Here is a 19,111-nt window from a genome sequence, read left to right as displayed (position 1 = left end):
TGTATGTACTACCAGGTCTTAAAGGGGAAAAAAAAGGAACAAATATGTGAAGGCTTTAGGCCTAGTTTTCTTGAGAAATCCAATGAACTTTTGAGAATACATTTTTTAAAATTTCTCAACACAACACTGAATATCACTGCTATTCTAAAGCAAACAAGGAAATTAATGAGATCTTTGGTATTGTTTCTGTGTCCAATGTGTAACTAAGACATGAGGAAAGAGTCTATGACTTCTGAATATATCTAGTTGTAGTGCACATTAGCTTTGTTTATCACTTTGAGATTTGCTAGTCATATATGAATATGTTGTTTTTTTTTCAATGTACAAAAACAAAAAACGTTAATTACTTCTATCATTAAAAACAGAAATGTATAAATGCTTGTTAACCTGTAGTCTTGAGTACTTTGTCGACTCATGCCCAACGAGGAATGATGACTTAACACAGGACTGAAAAAAGAAAATGGTGTTTCAAATAATAACTTTCTAAAAAATAATCTCCAAAGCAAGATTACATCAACAAGAGAAAAGCTAGAAGTATAGAATAGACTTATTTGGACAGGAACAAACCTTTCCAATCATGTTGAAAGTATTGACTCTGTAAAGTGCATGGGGCTAAACATGGTTACAATGGTTTTCTGAGAGAGCTTCTCAAAATATCTTTATTAAGACTAATTTTCAGAATCAAAATGCCATAAAATAAAAAAAAAACATAAACAAAAATTTTCAAATTTATTTAAAAAAAAAACAAAAAAAACAACAACACTTGAACTTTCAATTTTCTTATTAACTAGATGATTGTAATATTATGATAACAAAAAAGAACAACAAATTTTATTTCCATAATAAATAAATTTAATTAAATCAAATTTTTATAATTGAGTGGAACATTAATAAGTTTTTAAATTTCAAATAAGAAATGCTCACACAATTTTCCCATTTCTTTTTCTTCCAAACGAATGCATACATTAGTTTTTGTAATCTAATTTTTGCAATCATGTAAGAGACTTACTGAGGCCTGTATGTATCTACCCATTAGTAATTATGTGAAAATTATACATAGTATGTGGTTGAGAATACTTAGGTCTGTACCTGATACAAATGACTTGAAACTTCTTGTTTTATTATCGTAAAAAAAAAACTCAACAAATTTCTAACTGGCTTTGTACAATTACTGATTTTAACAGAAATTGTTTATGTTAAACTCTTTCTGCCCAGTTAGAGAAATATTTCTTAAAAATTATTGTCTACTATCTCTCTCTAAGTAAATACTGAGGAAGACTTATGGCGATAAACTAGGATATAAATATTAAGTTCAATAATAACTGAAATATTATGTAAATTTGCTTTCATTACTGTTACAATCAAGTGAAAAATTCTGAGGTCAACTATTACTTGTTACTTGATGAAAACTTTGAAGTCAACTGTTACTAATTCTGTGCTGTATTACTGCCTAGTAACTTAACTATTATATTACAGAATATGCTTAAATATTATGGTTAATAATGTTGTCTGGGCATGAATACTGATGTTTGATTGTTCTAATTTTGTGATAACACTATTCAATCTTTGAGCCAGTTCTGACAGATTGTGGTTAAATTTTTGTGTGTAATCTAATTTTACTAGTATAGATCTGTTGAAACATATGGGAGATGGACCAGAAGTGTGTAAGCTTTAGTGAGGGGAGTTGGCAGCGTGATGTCATGATTAGAGAATAAATTTGTGTGTTCTTATGACTGATTTCTTTTGTTGATTTCATAGAGTTACAGCAGAAACAGAGGAGGACAGTGGTGGGAAACTATTCTATATAGTTTCTGTGCATTAAATATAGGAAGCTTTAACAGTGGTCATCAATTACCTGTCTTGTATGAAAGACTGAGGTCTACTATTTGGCCTGCTGTTATAAAACAGAATATCAGAGTCCGATTCACTTCTTCCATGGTGATAAGGACCTTCATTTTGGTAATAGTTCTGGTCCTGCTCATAGCTGTAGTCCCTGTTGTAACTATGCTCTCTTTGGTGATAGCTTTGGTCTTCCCTGTCATAGTCCTCATCCCCATACTGGTCAAATGACCTCTGGTCAGGGGACTGCTGGTCTGGAGATCGTTGGTCAAAGGACTGGTCAAAGCTGTCATCATATCGAATAGTCTCTCTGCTGTCATCTCTTAGCCGGTATGGATGGTCAGGATGGCTGCGGTACTGGTGTGCAGATGTATTGTGCAAGTGCTGGACAGGGTAGTTAATGTCGCTGGTGTAGTCACTATCTTCTGACATGCCAGCTATAAGGATGCATAGAAATGTCACACGGTAAAATCAGAAGTTAATAATTATTTGTAAATTATTTTAAAATGATTAAAAACACTACATATTTTTACTATTTATAGATAATTAGTTTTATTATTAAACATTTTTTTATTTCTTTGTTACAATTACAAAAAAAGGTAATGACCTAAATTTTTTAAAAAGATATGAAGGCCTTAGGATGGATAAAATTTAAATAAGGATAGATTATGTGTGTGCTGTAGGCTATAAAAAAAAGTTCCCCTTTCAGATCTTGTGGTCTAAAGGTCATCTGTTTCTGTGGCCTATGGTTAACAAGGGTGTCATGTGGCCAGCACAATGACCAACCGCCTTTACTTTTCCACAACTTATGTCAGGTACCCAACAACGGTGGACTCAGACGCGCCCTAAGATCCCAAAATAAAAATTCCCAATCTTCACCAGGATTTGAACCTATTCTGCTACGTCAATTGTCTGTCTGACTATGTCACTACTTTTACTGTCGCTAAAACAAGTGCTTTACCACTCAGCTACTGTGCCTCCGCTGTAGGCCAATTGATGTACTATTTATAACTTTTTTCATTTCTGACCCAAACAAAATTGCAATATTATTTTTCAACATTTCCCATTAATTTGTTTTGAACATAGCTAATTAACAAATTAACATTTAGATGCAAACTATTCATAAAAAGTAGCTGGAATAACAAATGACATCTTTCTTTTTCTGGATTATATAGATTTTATATCCACTTTCCCCATTGAAAAACTGCTATTCAATGGATACCAGCACATATAGAACTAGAAGGAAACAAGAAAGCTGACACACTCGCCAAGTGTGGGAATCCAGAAGAAATGAAGAAACTAAAAGTGAATAAAATAAATGACAAATGAACAAGCTCTCATCCAAATCATATGAAAGATGATGCCTATTATAATTATATCTGGACAAGATCAACGCCTAATCTTTCGATTCAGGACCTGACACAACAGAATGATACAACACATGTACCGGAAGCTCAAAATTGGAACCAGTGAAATCTGCCCATGTGGAGTGCCACAAGAGAATGCTGACCATGTCCTTCAAGACTGTTCTCTTTACCAAGACGCCCGTACAAGACATTGGCCAAATAACAACCCAAAAGAAAGAAAACTATATGGAGAGCTCCCTGATTTGGAAACCACTGCGCAGTTCATCTCATATATTGGTCTAGTCACCTGAACACTCCAACATAAAAATGAGAACGAGGAAAAAGAAGAAATATCCTTTTTCTTATCAATGTGACAGGATAATTGAACTGACATTTGAACAATCAATGAGGTACTTACATTGAGCATATGAAGGAGGCCTTTGTGTGTCTTGAACAGCCAGTAACTGTAAACAAAAAATACAAAATAAAAAGGAAAAGAAATACAAAAGGACTTCAAACAGTGTCCTCACAGTCTTTTTGTTTTTCACAAACACATCAAGCAGAACTAACAAGTTTTTTTGTCCTATTTCTCCATTCTGTCTAGCCAAGTCTTCCCCAGACATAAACAAAGCATGTAACACTGAACAGAACTTTTTATAAGTGAATCCAATACAAAAAAAAAAAGTTACATTGGTCAAGTCAAGTTATAAAAAAGTATATATATTGAGATTCAACAGATCTTCACATATGCAGAGACTACAATGTATTTAAATTTTGTAATGTTTAACATTTGTGGAGCATTTCAATTAATCATTGATACTCTGAACCAAAACCATGCCCAGTATTTATTACTTTCTTCCAGCCCTACCAAAACAATAGTCCTACCAAAACAATAGTCCTACGTACGGTCATTGACTACTCCTCCAGTTTTTGGCTCTCTCATTCTATATCTAGATACAAATCTAGTCCTTATAATATTTACTTTTACATTTGAATAGCTTTGAGCACACAAACAAACATATTCATGCAGTTGGAGAACAAAAAGGATACATATAACTACATATCAATTTGTTTTTATATAATATCAACTGTGATTTATACACCAAAATGTGCTTTAAAAAAAGGAATGATCATTTTGTGCTAGTAAACAATTGTATTCTCCCTTTATTAAATTGTTTTGGGAATAATGAAGGAAGAAATAGTGTGTCTATAGAAACTATCATCTAGACTTTTAAATATTAAGACTGATTAGTTGTTCCATGTACATGGTAAATATTGTTACGTATTTCTGAATCTTCTGGCTAAATGTATTAGTAGGCACACACTGCAAAGAACTTGACGACTAAACTCTCAGCTTCATATAACTTTATTAACTATTAACTCTAACAATTTGTTACTGTAACATGTAGCGTAGAAGACTGTACAATATCTGTCAGTTTACAGTTAGCTATACTTCGTTGCAATTCATCTCTTCACTTCGTTGCAATTCATGTCTTCTCAACTTGCATCGAGTCATATTCCACAGAACAGACCAACGACACACTTCCCAGTGTCGCTCCAGGTCTCCCAAAGCTGAACCAAGTCGTACTCAAAGTCTACGAATCAGAGCCGCACACGTCTTACATCGACTGTATCGACTGTAACGGCCCAAGTCCACTGTAGTTCACTGTATAGACTTTAACGACAGTAGTCCACTCCAGTTAACTCTACCCTAGTTAACTTGTATCGAGTCGTACACATCTCTCTTCTACTGTCTCGCACAGTAGACAACAGTACCGACGACTCACTCACGACTGACTTTCACATTAACTCTCTGGCTTATATAGAGTCCCTAATCGCTTGTCCAAAGTTGCACAAACACGGCAAGTATTCGCTGGAATAACACGTGAGGAAACGTCACATCCTGTCTTTGTTTATACATGTAGATTCCAGAAAACATCGGCTGCAGTGTCATCTTGCCGGGGTCACAAGTTGTGACCTCTATCTGTCACTGGACATTGCTAGTACCTTCTGAAATAACACGTAAGGACACGTCACATCCTGTCTTTGTTGATACATGTACATTCCAGAGAACACCCGCTGCTGTGTTATCTCGCCAGGGTCATACGTTGACCTCTACCTATCACTGTCATTTGTAACACTATTAAAAAGTTATATTTTCAAATTTTGTGTCCACTCCAAATGGTAAAATTAGTGCTGTAGAAATGTGTCAGTCAAATCAGCTGGGGCTTCGTCTTATGTAGAGAAAGAAAGATTGGTGACAACAAAAGCTAGGTATTAACAAGAGTTTTATCAGATTTGATTTATTTCACTTTATTTACAATAATTACCAACAGCAGATATTCTTCCCAATAATTGTTCAGAAAATAAGTGATTTATAGTGGCTTTTACACTTGTCAGATATCTTTTAATTAATAGCACACACTATTCAATATAACCCAATAGCCTGAAGCACACTTGAAATGCATGTATGTGAGACTTCTTCTAGAAAAAAGTGATATGACACTAGCCCAACGACCACTAGTTTCACCAAGTGAGACAAAGTACCCATACATTAAAGCAAACATTACCCTTCAATAATAGAGATGTTCATGTCATGGTGAGGAAGCAGTGGCTTTTAGCAATTATATATATATATATATATATATATATATATATATATATATATATATATATATATATATATATATATATATATATATATATATATATATATAAAGCTTCTATGTTAAAAGTGAAAAGCAAGAGAAACGCTGAAGTGTAGATTTCATTATCAAGATATGACTTAGATAAGAGACGAATATTTGCATTCCATTATACAATTTCAATATCCCAGCCACCAAATATCTATTTCTGGCCAGACTGAACTCTCACAAGAAGGTACAAACAGAATAAGAAAAAAAAAGAGGCATATTTATAGTTTACAAGAAAGAGAGAGAGACAGAGAGAGAGAGGTGATGGTGGCTAAGAGAAGGAGGGATAGAAAAAGAAAGTGAGAGAGGTGGGGTGGCTAGGAAAAAAAAAAAAAAAAGAATAAAAGCCAGACTTTGCTAAAGAAAAATAATAAAAAAAAATCATGCAGTGAAAAGAAAACGATTTTCCAAAGAGTGGCAGAATGGACTCTAGACAAAGTGGCAGAATGAGATTTTCTCTTAAAACAAGGTGCCCAACACAGTTATCAAGTAGTCTTTTTGATACGTATATACAAACTGTAGACTCAATCTGTCAATATGTATCTTTATTGACTTCAAGAAAGCTTGAACAGAGTATTGGACAGAGTCTTGTTCTGGCTAGTAAATATCTTGCATGCTGTTCAAATCTAATACTGTTTCATCAACTAGTCCAACTAGCCAAAGAACATTACAATGAACAAGATAAGACTTGATCAATACTTCAGAGTACGTTCAAATGATGCATTTATTTACAATTGGCATGCTTGTCTCGTCTACTTATCCGTCCCAAACACTAATCAACCAGCTTAAAGATATCGCCATATTGTCCTCCCTGTACGCCTATCTCTGCTACGTCATTCGTCTGTCTGACTACGTCACTACTTTTACCGTCGCTAAAACAACAATACACAATAGCCTATAATTATCTAACATAACTAACATATTCTCTAACTAAACTAGGACACTACAGTATAGCATGGAGCACTCTGGGCGACAATGGAAAAGTACAATGTAAATCAAAACATAGTAAAGTTATCCAAAACCTTTACAAGCAGGCCACTAGTGCGGTGTACTTCAACAACATTGGGCACTGGTTTAAAACCACTGGTTGAACAAAAATTACTAACTTGCGCTTTGCGGATGACATGGATGGTTTGGTAGGGACAAACGAAGAATTAGCTGACTTGGTGATACGCATAGACAAGACTTCGGCAGCATACAGTATGCAAATAAATGCCGAAAAAACAAATTATGGCCCATTTGAAACTGTCGTGTAGAGTTGTGCATCGCACTTGGAACCCTAAGGCCATCAGAAGTGAACAAAAGCTCCCTTCTACCGCCTGGAGGAACTGGTGTAAACCTCGCATACACCGACCAATAGGGCTTTAAAAGGGACATCAGTATTGGTGGAGAAAATCTGACAACTATCAGTAGTTTTATATACATTGGAGCTTTCGTCTCAGATGCGAGGAAACCAAATCTGGACTACTGGACAGAATTGCACAGTTTATACAGCGGCACTTGCAAAACTCAAAACATTATGGAAAGACTCTCGGCACTAAAATCAGACTAATGCGCTCCCTGGTCACGGCCACATTCTTATATGCTTGCGAATCTTGGACGCTAACTGCATATCTCGATAAGAAGATTCTAGCAATGAAACTAACGTGCTACAGAAAAATCCTAGGTATCATTTACAAAGACGGCATTAAAAATAAAAAGATAGCAATGGGACCCATGATGACCGGCTAAAAAACGCCAACTTAAACTCTATAACCACATCACAAGGTCCTCGGGGCTCGCAAAGACCTTCCTTCAGGGACCAGTACCAGGAAAAAGAACAGGACAAGACAGAGAAAGCGATGGGAAGACATAAAAGAATGGACGGGCCTGTCATTGAATTCTATCCAAGGCAAAAGACAGAGAAATGGAGAAAGACGGTCCAAAGATCTTGTGTGATGCTCCAACGGTTCAACAGACTAAGGGATAGGTGAAGAAGAAGGAAGACTCAATTTAGAAAGTTTTTGTAGACTAAATTACAATTCGTAAATCTCATTTGAATATCTCCATAAGTACAAAGTTATTTAAAAATCTTCATTCCAAATAGAATATGGGGAAGTAGGGATTAGCTTGAACTACAAAAAAATAAATAAATGAATAATAATAATAGTAATATTAAAAGGATGTGGGAAATGTGTCGAATGAAACAAAAAAAAAATTTAAGGTTAATTCAAAAAAAAAATTTCCCAAATACTTATGCATGTAATTATTCTAATGTATTTTACAGCATGCATGTTTGTTTTTAAACATATATTTTACTGTAGTTTGTAAAAGTAATTTACAACCTTCGTTCTCCAAGACTATTTCTAGTTATTCTATTGTAATCACGAAGCTTGGCCAAGTATTCATTTCTGATAAGTTCTTCACTTTCTATTAACCAGTGTTCGTCTCAGATTCTACTAGGTATGTTAGGAAATGTGCCACGCTGGGAACACGCTGGCTACATTACATATTTTGTAGAGTTGCACTTTATGCAACAGATAGTGAACGCCCAAATATGACGACATTAATTCAAAGTGAGACTGCCGTTTAGGCTTTCGTAGAGGTAACATCTATAACGCTAGTGACAATGAGACTAGCTAGACCGTTCCGGTTGTGAAATAAATTATTATACGGAAGCTCCTGAAGGTGACTTAATCTGTTCGCAGCTACTTAAATCTTGCGTATGTCTAGTTCATCTGGTGATTAATACGAACTGAACACTAGAAATAATATCCGCGCACAGAAAAGCGCATGCCATCTTCTGTTCATCAACAATTCAGCAGACGACATATTACAATAAGTCTTCCACACAAATGATGATTGCCCGTCGTCTGGTAAAACACAAATGGTAGTCGCTGACACAAGTGATGTGTACCAGCCTGAGTGTATCTACCTTCATATGTCCAAAGAAATACATGAAATGTACGTAACACGGAGAAACAATCTTCCACTGTTTGTTGTGTGGGTTCTTCGTCTTTTATTCTATGGGATACATTTAATATCGTTTTATAAAGTCTTTGTCTGGGCTTATTCTGTATGATCAAAAGCTCGGGCATAGCGTGAGTTACGAACACATTGTCAGACCTTGGTCGTGACTCATACAAGTTTATTGGACTCAGTTCTGATTAACAGTGCGCGTGTGTGATTGTGTGACAACTTGTGCACGTGAGTCAGTCAAGCAGGAAGCAAAACAAAAACAAAGAAAAAACCAGAAGACAGACACAACAAGAAAGATATACAAAATATAAAAAAAAAAAAAAAAAAAAAAAGTGTAATTGTATCAATTAGTTAGGATCAGTGATGTAATTACATTTGTAATAGATATAGACTAGCTATAATAGATCTGTGCGATTAGAAATATTTAAAAAAACATTTCATGCTTTTAGCTTTCTCAATAAGATAAGATATGATAATTTTTATTGATCCAATCAAATGGAAATTCAGTTTGACTACAATTGACAACCTCAGCGTCACTACTGTACAATAACAATATAGATGCAAATACGAACAACATTCACACACGAAACACATACACACTCACAACCAGCGCTTTATAAATAGACTTCTATGTACTTCTCGATGACGACAGGTGATCTTGTAACACTCTGACCGAAAGTGGGATAAAGGAGTTTTAAAATCTTTCTGTTTTAGTCCTAATGGAAAGGAGACGACCATGATGTTCAGATCTGATGTAACAGTGGTTTAATGGGTGCAGGTTATCTTTAAGAACCGTGAGTGTTTTGGAAAGGCATCTTTCATAAAAAACTCTTCAAGAGATGGTAGCTGTGTTCGAGTGATATGCGATGCTTTTTTAATTAAGTCTAAGTCTTTGTGCCAGTGAAGTATTACCATACCAGCAGGTGATGGCAAAGTTAATTAGACTGCTGATGATTGCTGTATAAAAAAGTTTAATTATTGTTTTGTCGATGTAAAATTTCCTTAGCTTTCTAAGATAGAAAAGACGTTGGTGAATTTTGGTGTGAAGGTTTTGATCATATCACTTGTTTGGACCAGTTGGAGGGAGGGGGGAAGGGGAAAGAAAGAAGGGGGTATCTGGGTGAAGGTTTTGATCACATCACTTGTCTGGACCAGTTGGAGGGAGGGAGGGAGGAAGGGAAGAGAAAGAAGGAGGTATCTGCGTGAAGGTTTTGATCACATCACTTGTTTGGACCAGTTGGAGGGAGGGAGGGAGGAAGGGGAGAGAAAGAAGGAGGTATCTGGGTGAAGGTTTTGATCACATCACTTGTCTGGACCAGTTGGAGGGAGGGAGGGAGGAAGGGAAGAGAAAGAAGGGGGTATCTGGGTGAAGGTTTTGATCACATCACTTGTCTGGACCAGTTGGAGGGAGGGAGGGAGGAAGGGAAGAGAAAGAAGGGGGTATCTGGGTGAAGGTTTTGATCACATCACTTGTCTGGACCAGTTGGAGGGAGGGAGGGAGGAAGGGAAGAGAAAGAAGGGGGTATCTGCGTGAAGGTTTTGATCACATCACTTGTCTGGACCAGTTGGAGGGAGGGAGGGAGGAAGGGGAGAGAAAGAAGGGGGTATCTGCGTGAAGGTTTTGATCACATCACTTGTCTGGACCAGTTGGAGGGAGGGAGGGAGGAAGGGGAGAGAAAGAAGGAGGTATCTGGGTGAAAGTTTTGATCACATCACTTGTCTGGACCAGTTGGAGGGAGGGAGGGGGGAAGGGGAGAGAAAGAAGGAGGTATCTGCGTGAAGGTTTTGATCACATCACTTGTCTGGACCAGTTGGAGGGAGGGAGGGAGGAAGGGGAGAGAAAGAAGGAGGTATCTGGGTGAAGGTTTTGATCACATCACTTGTCTGGACCAGTTGGAGGGAGGGAGGGAGGAAGGGAAGAGAAAGAAGGGGGTATCTGCGTGAAGGTTTTGATCACATCACTTGTCTGGACCAGTTGAAGGGAGGGAGGGAGGAAGGGGAGAGAAAGAAGGGGGTATCTGCGTGAAGGTTTTGATCACATCACTTGTCTGGACCAGTTGGAGGGAGGGAGGGAGGAAGGGGAGAGAAAGAAGGGGGTATCTGCGTGAAGGTTTTGATCACATCACTTGTCTGGACCAGTTGGAGGGAGGGAGGGAGGAAGGGGAGAGAAAGAAGGGGGTATCTGCGTGAAGGTTTTGATCACATCACTTGTCTGGACCAGTTGGAGGGAGGGAGGGGGGAAGGGGAGAGAAAGAAGGAGGTATCTGCGTGAAGGTTTTGATCACATCACTTGTCTGGACCAGTTGGAGGGAGGGAGGGAGGAAGGGGAGAGAAAGAAGGGGGTATCTGCGTGAAGGTTTTGATCACATCACTTGTCTGGACCAGTTGGAGGGAGGGAGGGGGGAAGGGGAGAGAAAGAAGGAGGTATCTGCGTGAAGGTTTTGATCACATCACTTGTCTGGACCAGTTGGAGGGAGGGAGGGAGGAAGGGGAGAGAAAGAAGGAGGTATCTGGGTGAAGGTTTTGATCACATCACTTGTCTGGACCAGTTGGAGGGAGGGAGGGGGGAAGGGGAGAGAAAGAAGGAGGTATCTGCGTGAAGGTTTTGATCACATCACTTGTCTGGACCAGTTGGAGGGAGGGAGGGAGGAAGGGGAGAGAAAGAAGGAGGTATCTGGGTGAAGGTTACCGTGATAGCTTTTTAAATTGATTTTAGAATTAAACAAAAGGTTGTACGACTTGAATTCCAACCCGAGAAGTTATTCTGGTGAGATAATGATCGAAGGCATTGAGACACGTCTAGGATTGAGCTTAGAACTACATAGATATTTAGACGCTGTAGCCTTCCATCCTAGGAGAGTCAGTTAAGTTCTGTTCAAATCAGCACTGTCTAATCTATGGACTGATAGCGTGGCCCTGACACCTTCAGTGTTGACGTCGATGCGTGAGTAAATAAATAATAGCACGTTGCACTAAAGAATCATGTCGCCCAGTCACGTGATGTCAGGCCACTCGAGAGGATCATGAATAGGACATTGAGAAAAGGGAAAAGTTCTCTGGAGTAAGTTGTCCGTAGTTTGTATTAAGCACGCTTCTGATGCCTAGCAAACACGTTATCAAGCTCAGCGTCTAGACGTTTCCTTAAAAGTTATATTTAAGTATAGACTTATCATGAAGTTTCTATAGACTTCTGTGAAGAGTTGGACAAGAACCAAAGTCACTCAAGAAAGAAAACTAGGTGTTTATATCTTTGATTACGGGACGCTTTTACAAGCTGGCCCTCCTCAAAGTAGCGCTGGTGTAAGCGACCGTCCATTACAGTTAAAGTTAGGGGAAACCTCTTGCATTGACATTAAGTCAAGTTTGGAACATTAAGAGAGTAGTTGCACCTCTCACTTAAATGAAGTTATTCTGATGGGAATGATGATCGAAAACATTGATAATACATTGTCTACGTATAGGATTAGTCTCTAATAGCCACGCACAGTTTGAAGACAAATGAATTGAGATGTCAAGAATAGAAGAAAAAAAAAGCTGCTCTTCTTTACGGTGCTAGTAAACACTACAGTTCAAGCATAGACAACGAAAAGCCAACATTGTATAGCAGCGTTTCTCATACAGTGTGGTGCGAGATTGGCGAGCCTTTGGAGGGGCAGTGGCGTCCTGACAAGGAGAGAAAGGGTCCGCGACAAGATGTCTGCTATGTGCGTGTTTCTGCTATAACCATGAGGTCCAAGGAAACCACCAGATGGTCTGTCTCGTAATTCAGATGAATGAATACGGGTGCAAGAGTTGAGGACGAGTCCACCAAGATACCAGAGAGACAGACAAGAGACGTGTGTATTGTTAGTGAGTTGTATCTTGTTTCAATGATCATTTCATTCGTATTTCTAAATACATTATTGACATCTAGTATAATCTACTCTCAAGTTAAAGTTGTGTATATTTATAACTAAAAGATTTAAGTTTTGTTTTAAAAAGAGGTCTGTTCAAAGTTTTTCAAGTTCAACGTTAAAAATTCAATACGCCTACATTGGAATAGTTGTACTAGATGTTTGGAGCTACAAACCAACGACCGAGTATTCACTAACTTAAAACGAAAATGACCTTACAACGATCCCGCCCAATGCTGACGGTACCTGTGCTCCATGCATCGCGAATTTCCCTCGCATCATGCTATTAACTAGTGCTACTTCCTTCTTTATGAGACTCAATTTGATATGCCACCTTTATGTTGTTGTTTTTTACCCACGGTGAATGGTGACTGCAAGAAAACACTTCGTTACCGGCCCCACCCCCATTTTACTTGATGGCAGGCGCTCTTTTTGACTACAGAAGATGGCGTTGTAAGCGCCAAGAGACACAAATCTGAAACTCAGAACGCTTGAAAACGCTTCCCCATTCACAATGTTGGTCGGGGAACCTGCTACCTTTCCAATAGTATCTCCAGAAACAACCTTTTCTAGGTAACAAGACAAATATCTAAGAGCTCTACTTCCTGACTAGCAGTAATGAACATTCAAAACGTAGGTTAGAGCCCTAAAACATATTGAAAACATTTATACATAATAAAACAGGAAAATCGTGTAGCAAATATATGCCATTATGTTTTTAGTTCTTTTTCATTACATTCCTAAAACCCTCCCCGACCGCACCATGGAGCATACAGCGCCCCCCGGGTCCCTAACTGATTTAAAGGGCAGGATCTAAAGTTTGAGAAAAACTGATGCATATATTGGGCTTAGTTCATTCATTGTTTGTGGATAAAACGTACAAGATAACTAAAAAGGAGACTGGGAAGTAGCACTAATACACTGGTACATTTCCTACACACTTGTAAGATAGTTTGGTTATTTACATAAAGCAGAGATATGCCTACTTAACAGTTAACTCAATACAAGTCAGAACTTCATGGAACTTGGAACCTGGAGCGGATCGCAAAAACGGCTCCAAAGATTTTCCTAGAGATTTAACAGTTGATGTGTATTGCTATGAAATTATTGGTCGTTGGCCACACGGGAAAAACTCTAATTTGACGTTATAATTTTTTAAAGTAAAAAAAAATAAATACATTTAAATTTGGCTAGAGAACTAGGCCTAAAACTAGATCCAACATGGGTTTTGAAAAGATTATCGCAATCTTGAAAGAACTATCGCGTTCGGGAATGTCCGAATGTATGGCATTCTTGATTCAAGAGTTGAGTAAATCAATTTTCAGGAAAATTTTGCACATAGTCTTCTTAGTCTAGATCTAAAGAAATATTATAAAGTGTAGTAGATCTATGGGGCGCGATGGCTGAGGATAAGGTTAAGCGCTTGGCTTTCCGAACCTGGGGTCCTGGGTTCAAATCTTGGTGAAGACTAAGATTTTGAACTTTGGGATTTTTAGGGCGCCCCTGAGTCTACCCAACTTTAATGGGTATCTGACTTTAGTTGGGGAAAGTAAAGGCGGTTGATCGTCGTGCTAATCACATGATACCCTGCTCGATAATCGTTGGCCAAAGAAACAGATGGCCTTAACATCATCTGCCATATTGACCGCATGGTCTGAAAAGGAACTTTACTTTACTTATAGATATATAAAGTTCTTTAACCAGGATTCTTGCATTAGAGAGGGGGGAGGGGCGAGGTAAAAAAAAATGCTCAAAAGTTGTTTTTTTAAATCTAACACTCATTAGTTATTAAGAGAAAAACGATCGTTGTATAAGTTGTATAAAGGAGGTATTGTCTTTTTTTAGAGGCTCCCGAAAGGGGGAAAAGACGCTATTAGTTTTGTGTGGAATGTCTGTCCATCCGTATGTCTGTACGTCCCGTTTAGATCTCGTAAACTAGAAAAGATAATGAAAATCTGATATCATAATATTTAAGACCATTCAAAGTTCTGATGCAACGGCTGAAAGCGAAAAATCTAATTTTTTCATAAAAATACCCCACTTTTACAACTATTCACTATTAATAGTTACAAACACGGGAGGCTCCTTGATAGGGGAGATTATATTTACCATATTTTTAACACATTTATGCAAACGGTTTTATATTTTTTGTCAAAAATTATTTTTTTTTACATTTGTATTGCTAAGTTAAGTAAGTTCAGTTATACTAAATACTACAGATACACAAAACAAATTTTATTTTTTTTTAAAGAGAAAAATCTATTTAATATGCATATAAAGTGGACATAATTTAAAAATTACAATTAATAAGTAATTTTTTCATATTATCGTGTCAACTACAAACCCCAACACAGACTATATAGCACTGAACTAAAAGATTTTATTTTTTTTACGGAAATGTTTTTTTCTTGAGGAAAAAGAGATTGTCCCTTTACAAAACAATTAGAGCAATTATATATTCACTATAAGACATTAGTTAGGCCAGGTTCACATCCACTTTCACCTATCCTTTGGTCTGTGGACCGCTGGGGTACCACACAAGATCCGTCAACCTTCTTTCTCCATTCTTCTCTGTCATTTGTCTTTGATAGAATTTCATTCGGATGTTCTTTCTGAAAATATTGAAACCTGCCTTTTTACCTACCTGGGTGGACCACTTCGGGGGCCGAGTTTTTAAAAAGTATTTATAACGTTTTTTTTGTTTATATCGAACACACAACTCGAACGAACGAGTAGGTTGTGATTCAATACAGAAATAAAACAGAACTTCTTCCGAAAAAAAAATTCTTTCGTACCCTCTGGCATAGCCCTACAGTGTGAATGCAAGGCGTCCATTAAATAAATCTACATCCTCAAGAGCTGTTCAATTATTACGCAAGTAGAGTGGGGTCTACACAAAGACAGCTTGAAACACAAGCCAATGACCATACAATAATACAATTATCTAAACAATGAAGCCAAGCATACCATTAGCGCCGAGTCTATGTAAGTGCTGGTCGATGGAATCTATTCTCCTACAATGTACTGCCATTATTAATTCACTCAGACTTAAGCCAACAAATTCAAACAAAACGATGGCAATGTCTGTGTGTGTGTGTGTGCGTGTGAGAGGGGAGGGGGGGTCTGTTTCACGAAGTTTTCGGAGTTTCAAAGAAAAATAAAAAGATACTTTTAAAAATACAATTTTAAGTACTCTGCATTACTACTGCATCAGAAAAAAAATAGGTCCTAATAACAGAAACATTACTGTAACAAATCCACTCTTCACTTGTTCTCTTATTGTATGTCAAGTCAAAGTGCAACCGTTTGAAAGGTTTACGAGGCCAACGTGATCTTTCAAAATGAAACAGTTCCCCTTTCAGACCTTGCAATATGTAGGACAGATGATGTTAAGGTCATCTGTTTCTGTGGCTAGCACAACGATTAACCGCCATTACTTTCCCCCAATAATGTCAGGTACCCAATAGACTCGGGGGGGGGGGGGGCTTAAAAATTCTGAAATTCGAAGTCCCAGTCTTCATCGAGGATCGAACCCAAGACTCTTAGGTTCGGAAGCCCAGCGCTTTACCACTAAGCCACCACTGTGTTTGCTTCCATTGTATGCTGAATACAGGTACCATTGTGACGTGATGGGCAGCCTATGCATTCACTACTGAGCTCTTCAAATGTCACCATGATATAAACTGTTGCTTCCCACAGGCTGAGCCTTATTTGAATGAACAGAGGAAAAGATTACTTTAAAATCATTCTCCTTTTTCACCAATGCTTCAAATGCATAACTTGCTAAAAATATTATTTTGAAATGTGTTGACTCGGTTCAAGGGTTAGGTATATGATGATGTGTTACACTTGTGTGTTTAAGTAAAATAGAAATCTTGATTATCTGCGTCATCTTTCTTTGATCCAACCAGGGCGTCTCTGGCCGCTACATTGGCAAACTTAGGTGTGTTAAGCCAGAGATCACTGATCTCGAGAAATGTTTGTTTTATCTCATTTGTTCCACCTGCTGATGTAAATACTGCGCTCGAAGAACTAAATGAAGATCGGTCTGATTTTGAGACAAAGAACAGGAGAACACTGAGAACAAGATTCTGAGGTACAATGCTGGAGAAAAGCAAGACAAAATACCTCCAAATTAACAGACGTCTTGCAGCTATATTGCTAATGTATAAAAACAAGCCACTAGTGGAGTTTCTGGGTGACATTGCACATAATTTTACTTTGTGAAAGTTTGTTTGTTTGTGTGTGTGTATGTGTGTAAATCTGCGTGTTTTTGAAGTGTATTTTTGGAGTGTAAATAAAAGATATATTTTGAAATTATTCATTTTAGCTCATTATAATTCTTGCATAATGTTTGCATATTTTACCATATCTAAATTATTTCTAGCAAAATAACACACACCTTTGTTTTTGTCTGCGCTATTTTTGTCCGTGCTATTAAGCCATTGCTGTTTTGTCGGGGAATCCTTCCTTATACCACATACCATGTCTAGATATTATTTGTTTTTCGAGACGTTTAAACTGCAGAGTAATGTGTAGCCCGTCCTTAGTGGACAGCGACCTACACTAGCATCGCAAGGGGAGGTCATTCCAAAGAGCTGCAAACACAAAGTACTGGAAGAGAACGTGACGGAAAGCAAGTGCTGGGTCAGACTCTAAAGGCGGAAACTGGTAAACAAGTCACGAGTGTTGCCCCGAATGGAAAGACAACGTCAAAGTTGTCCCCCCCCTCCTTTTTATTTTACCATATTACGCAAACATAGATATGTGTGTATGCTATAAGTCTAAGAATGCATCAGATGATTATTAAGTACGCCGTGAGAGAGTTTCAAAACATTTCTTACTGTATGTTTAAAAAAAAAGCGTTACATTGCTACAAGAAAGAAAAGAACAACAAGAGATTGGATATGAAAACTATTTAAAATAAAACATATTGTTGAGTTGTTGTTTTTTCGTCATAAAACAAAACTAGACAAGAATGTGGACCAATATACCTCTGTGGCGCCACTAACCGGTACAGATCAGAATGTCCACGGTGGACCAATATACCTCTGTGGCGCCACTAACCGGTACAGATCAGAATGTCCACGGTGGACCAATTTACCTCTGTTCCGCCACTAACCAAGTACTGATCCGAATGTCCACTGTGGACCAATATAACTCTGTGGCGTCACTAACCAAGTACAAGTCCAACTGAAGAGAAAGTACAACCTGTGGATGATGATCACATGACACAAGTGCTGGCAAGGCAGATTTTTTTTCCTCCCGCTAAATCTACAGCTATTTTATTTAATATTGCAAAGCACCTAGCGTCAGCCTAACAGAATATTGTGTACAACAATTGAAAATGTCAAATGTGAAATAGAGTCCGTCAAAATGGATGAAAAATAAAGGAGCAAAGATATAAGTGTTTCATCTCATTTGATCTCTGATAATAGCTTCAAATGATAATAATAATTCTTCAGTGCAATGAAGAGAAAGATGTTGCTTTGTTTCCTTGTTGTTGTTGTTTCAAATAATTAAATAGTATACATTAAAAAACAAAACAAGAATCACCAATACGTTTTGTTGAAGTCAATGGTTTCCCCAGACTTGTCCATCTGTTGAGATGACAACACTTTGTGTTCAATAGCAACTAGCAGTACATGGAAGCATGATGAGAAATTAATCATTGGTCAGTACACTCTCATTTTCCCTAGCTTTCTAACAAAAGATATCACGCTTCTTTCCCTTTGTTTATTGGCTCATTAGAACAAGGAAAAAAATATTAATCTTATTAGGCATTTCTTTAATTAGATCAATATTTTTGCTGTTGTCTTGTGGATTAATTAAGGTTTGACACGCAACTAATGCACACATATCCTTGGTATTCCTGTAGTTGACCATGTTTTTTTTTGTTTTGTTTTCCCACTTTTGATCCTGTGCATGGAGGGCGGGGTACTCTTTATTAAAAAGAAAACAAAATCTGCTGAATTACATGTGATAATAGCACGCACATCACCACAATGACATCCATGTCAAGCACAACTAAAGGAATTCATAATCAGATCTCGGAAGGTCAAAAAAATATTATAAATCAAATCTCATAAGGGTCACAAAACATCATAAGTAAGGGGGGGGGGGGTTTGCCGCCCATCTTCCCCATAAAAAATCGGATATGTTTTCTTAATTGTGTATTCTCTGTGTCCCTAGCAAGTCGTCATGTCCAGTGGTCAGAAAGATGTACTTACGTCATGGTTCATCATTGAATTGATCACCGACAACTTATCCTGCAGTTCAGCTGCTTCGGATTCTGGGAGATCTGGGGAATGGAGGAACATAAAAAACAAACTATGAAACACACATGACAAAACCTTGTAGTTCAATCTGTAATATTAGTCAT

The 19,111-nt window shown here is 37.6% G+C and overlaps 1 protein-coding gene across 14 annotated transcripts in view; it reads right to left on the bottom strand.

The window, feature by feature from the left end:
* Window positions 1–19,111, bottom strand: part of LOC106073711 (protein unc-13 homolog B-like) — a 370,504-nt gene that overhangs the window by 85,839 nt on the left and 265,554 nt on the right. For all 14 annotated transcript variants that reach the window (XR_008774442.1, XM_056008493.1, XM_056008484.1 and 11 more), the window contains 4 exons: window positions 18,960–19,030; window positions 3,604–3,649; window positions 1,856–2,276; window positions 388–447 (listed from right to left, as the gene is read on the bottom strand). Coding sequence is in view for 13 of the 14 variants with exons in the window: in XM_056008493.1 (XP_055864468.1) it covers window positions 388–447; window positions 1,856–2,276; window positions 3,604–3,649; window positions 18,960–19,030 (598 nt within the window). In the remaining variant the exon portion in view is untranslated. The remainder of the gene's footprint in view (window positions 1–387; window positions 448–1,855; window positions 2,277–3,603; window positions 3,650–18,959; window positions 19,031–19,111) is intronic.

This window comes from Biomphalaria glabrata, chromosome 1 (assembly GCF_947242115.1).
Source record: "Biomphalaria glabrata chromosome 1, xgBioGlab47.1, whole genome shotgun sequence".
NCBI classification, from domain to species: Eukaryota; Metazoa; Mollusca; class Gastropoda; family Planorbidae; genus Biomphalaria; species Biomphalaria glabrata.
Note: the sequence above shows the minus strand (reverse complement) of the source record. Positions and strands in the feature narration are given on the sequence as shown.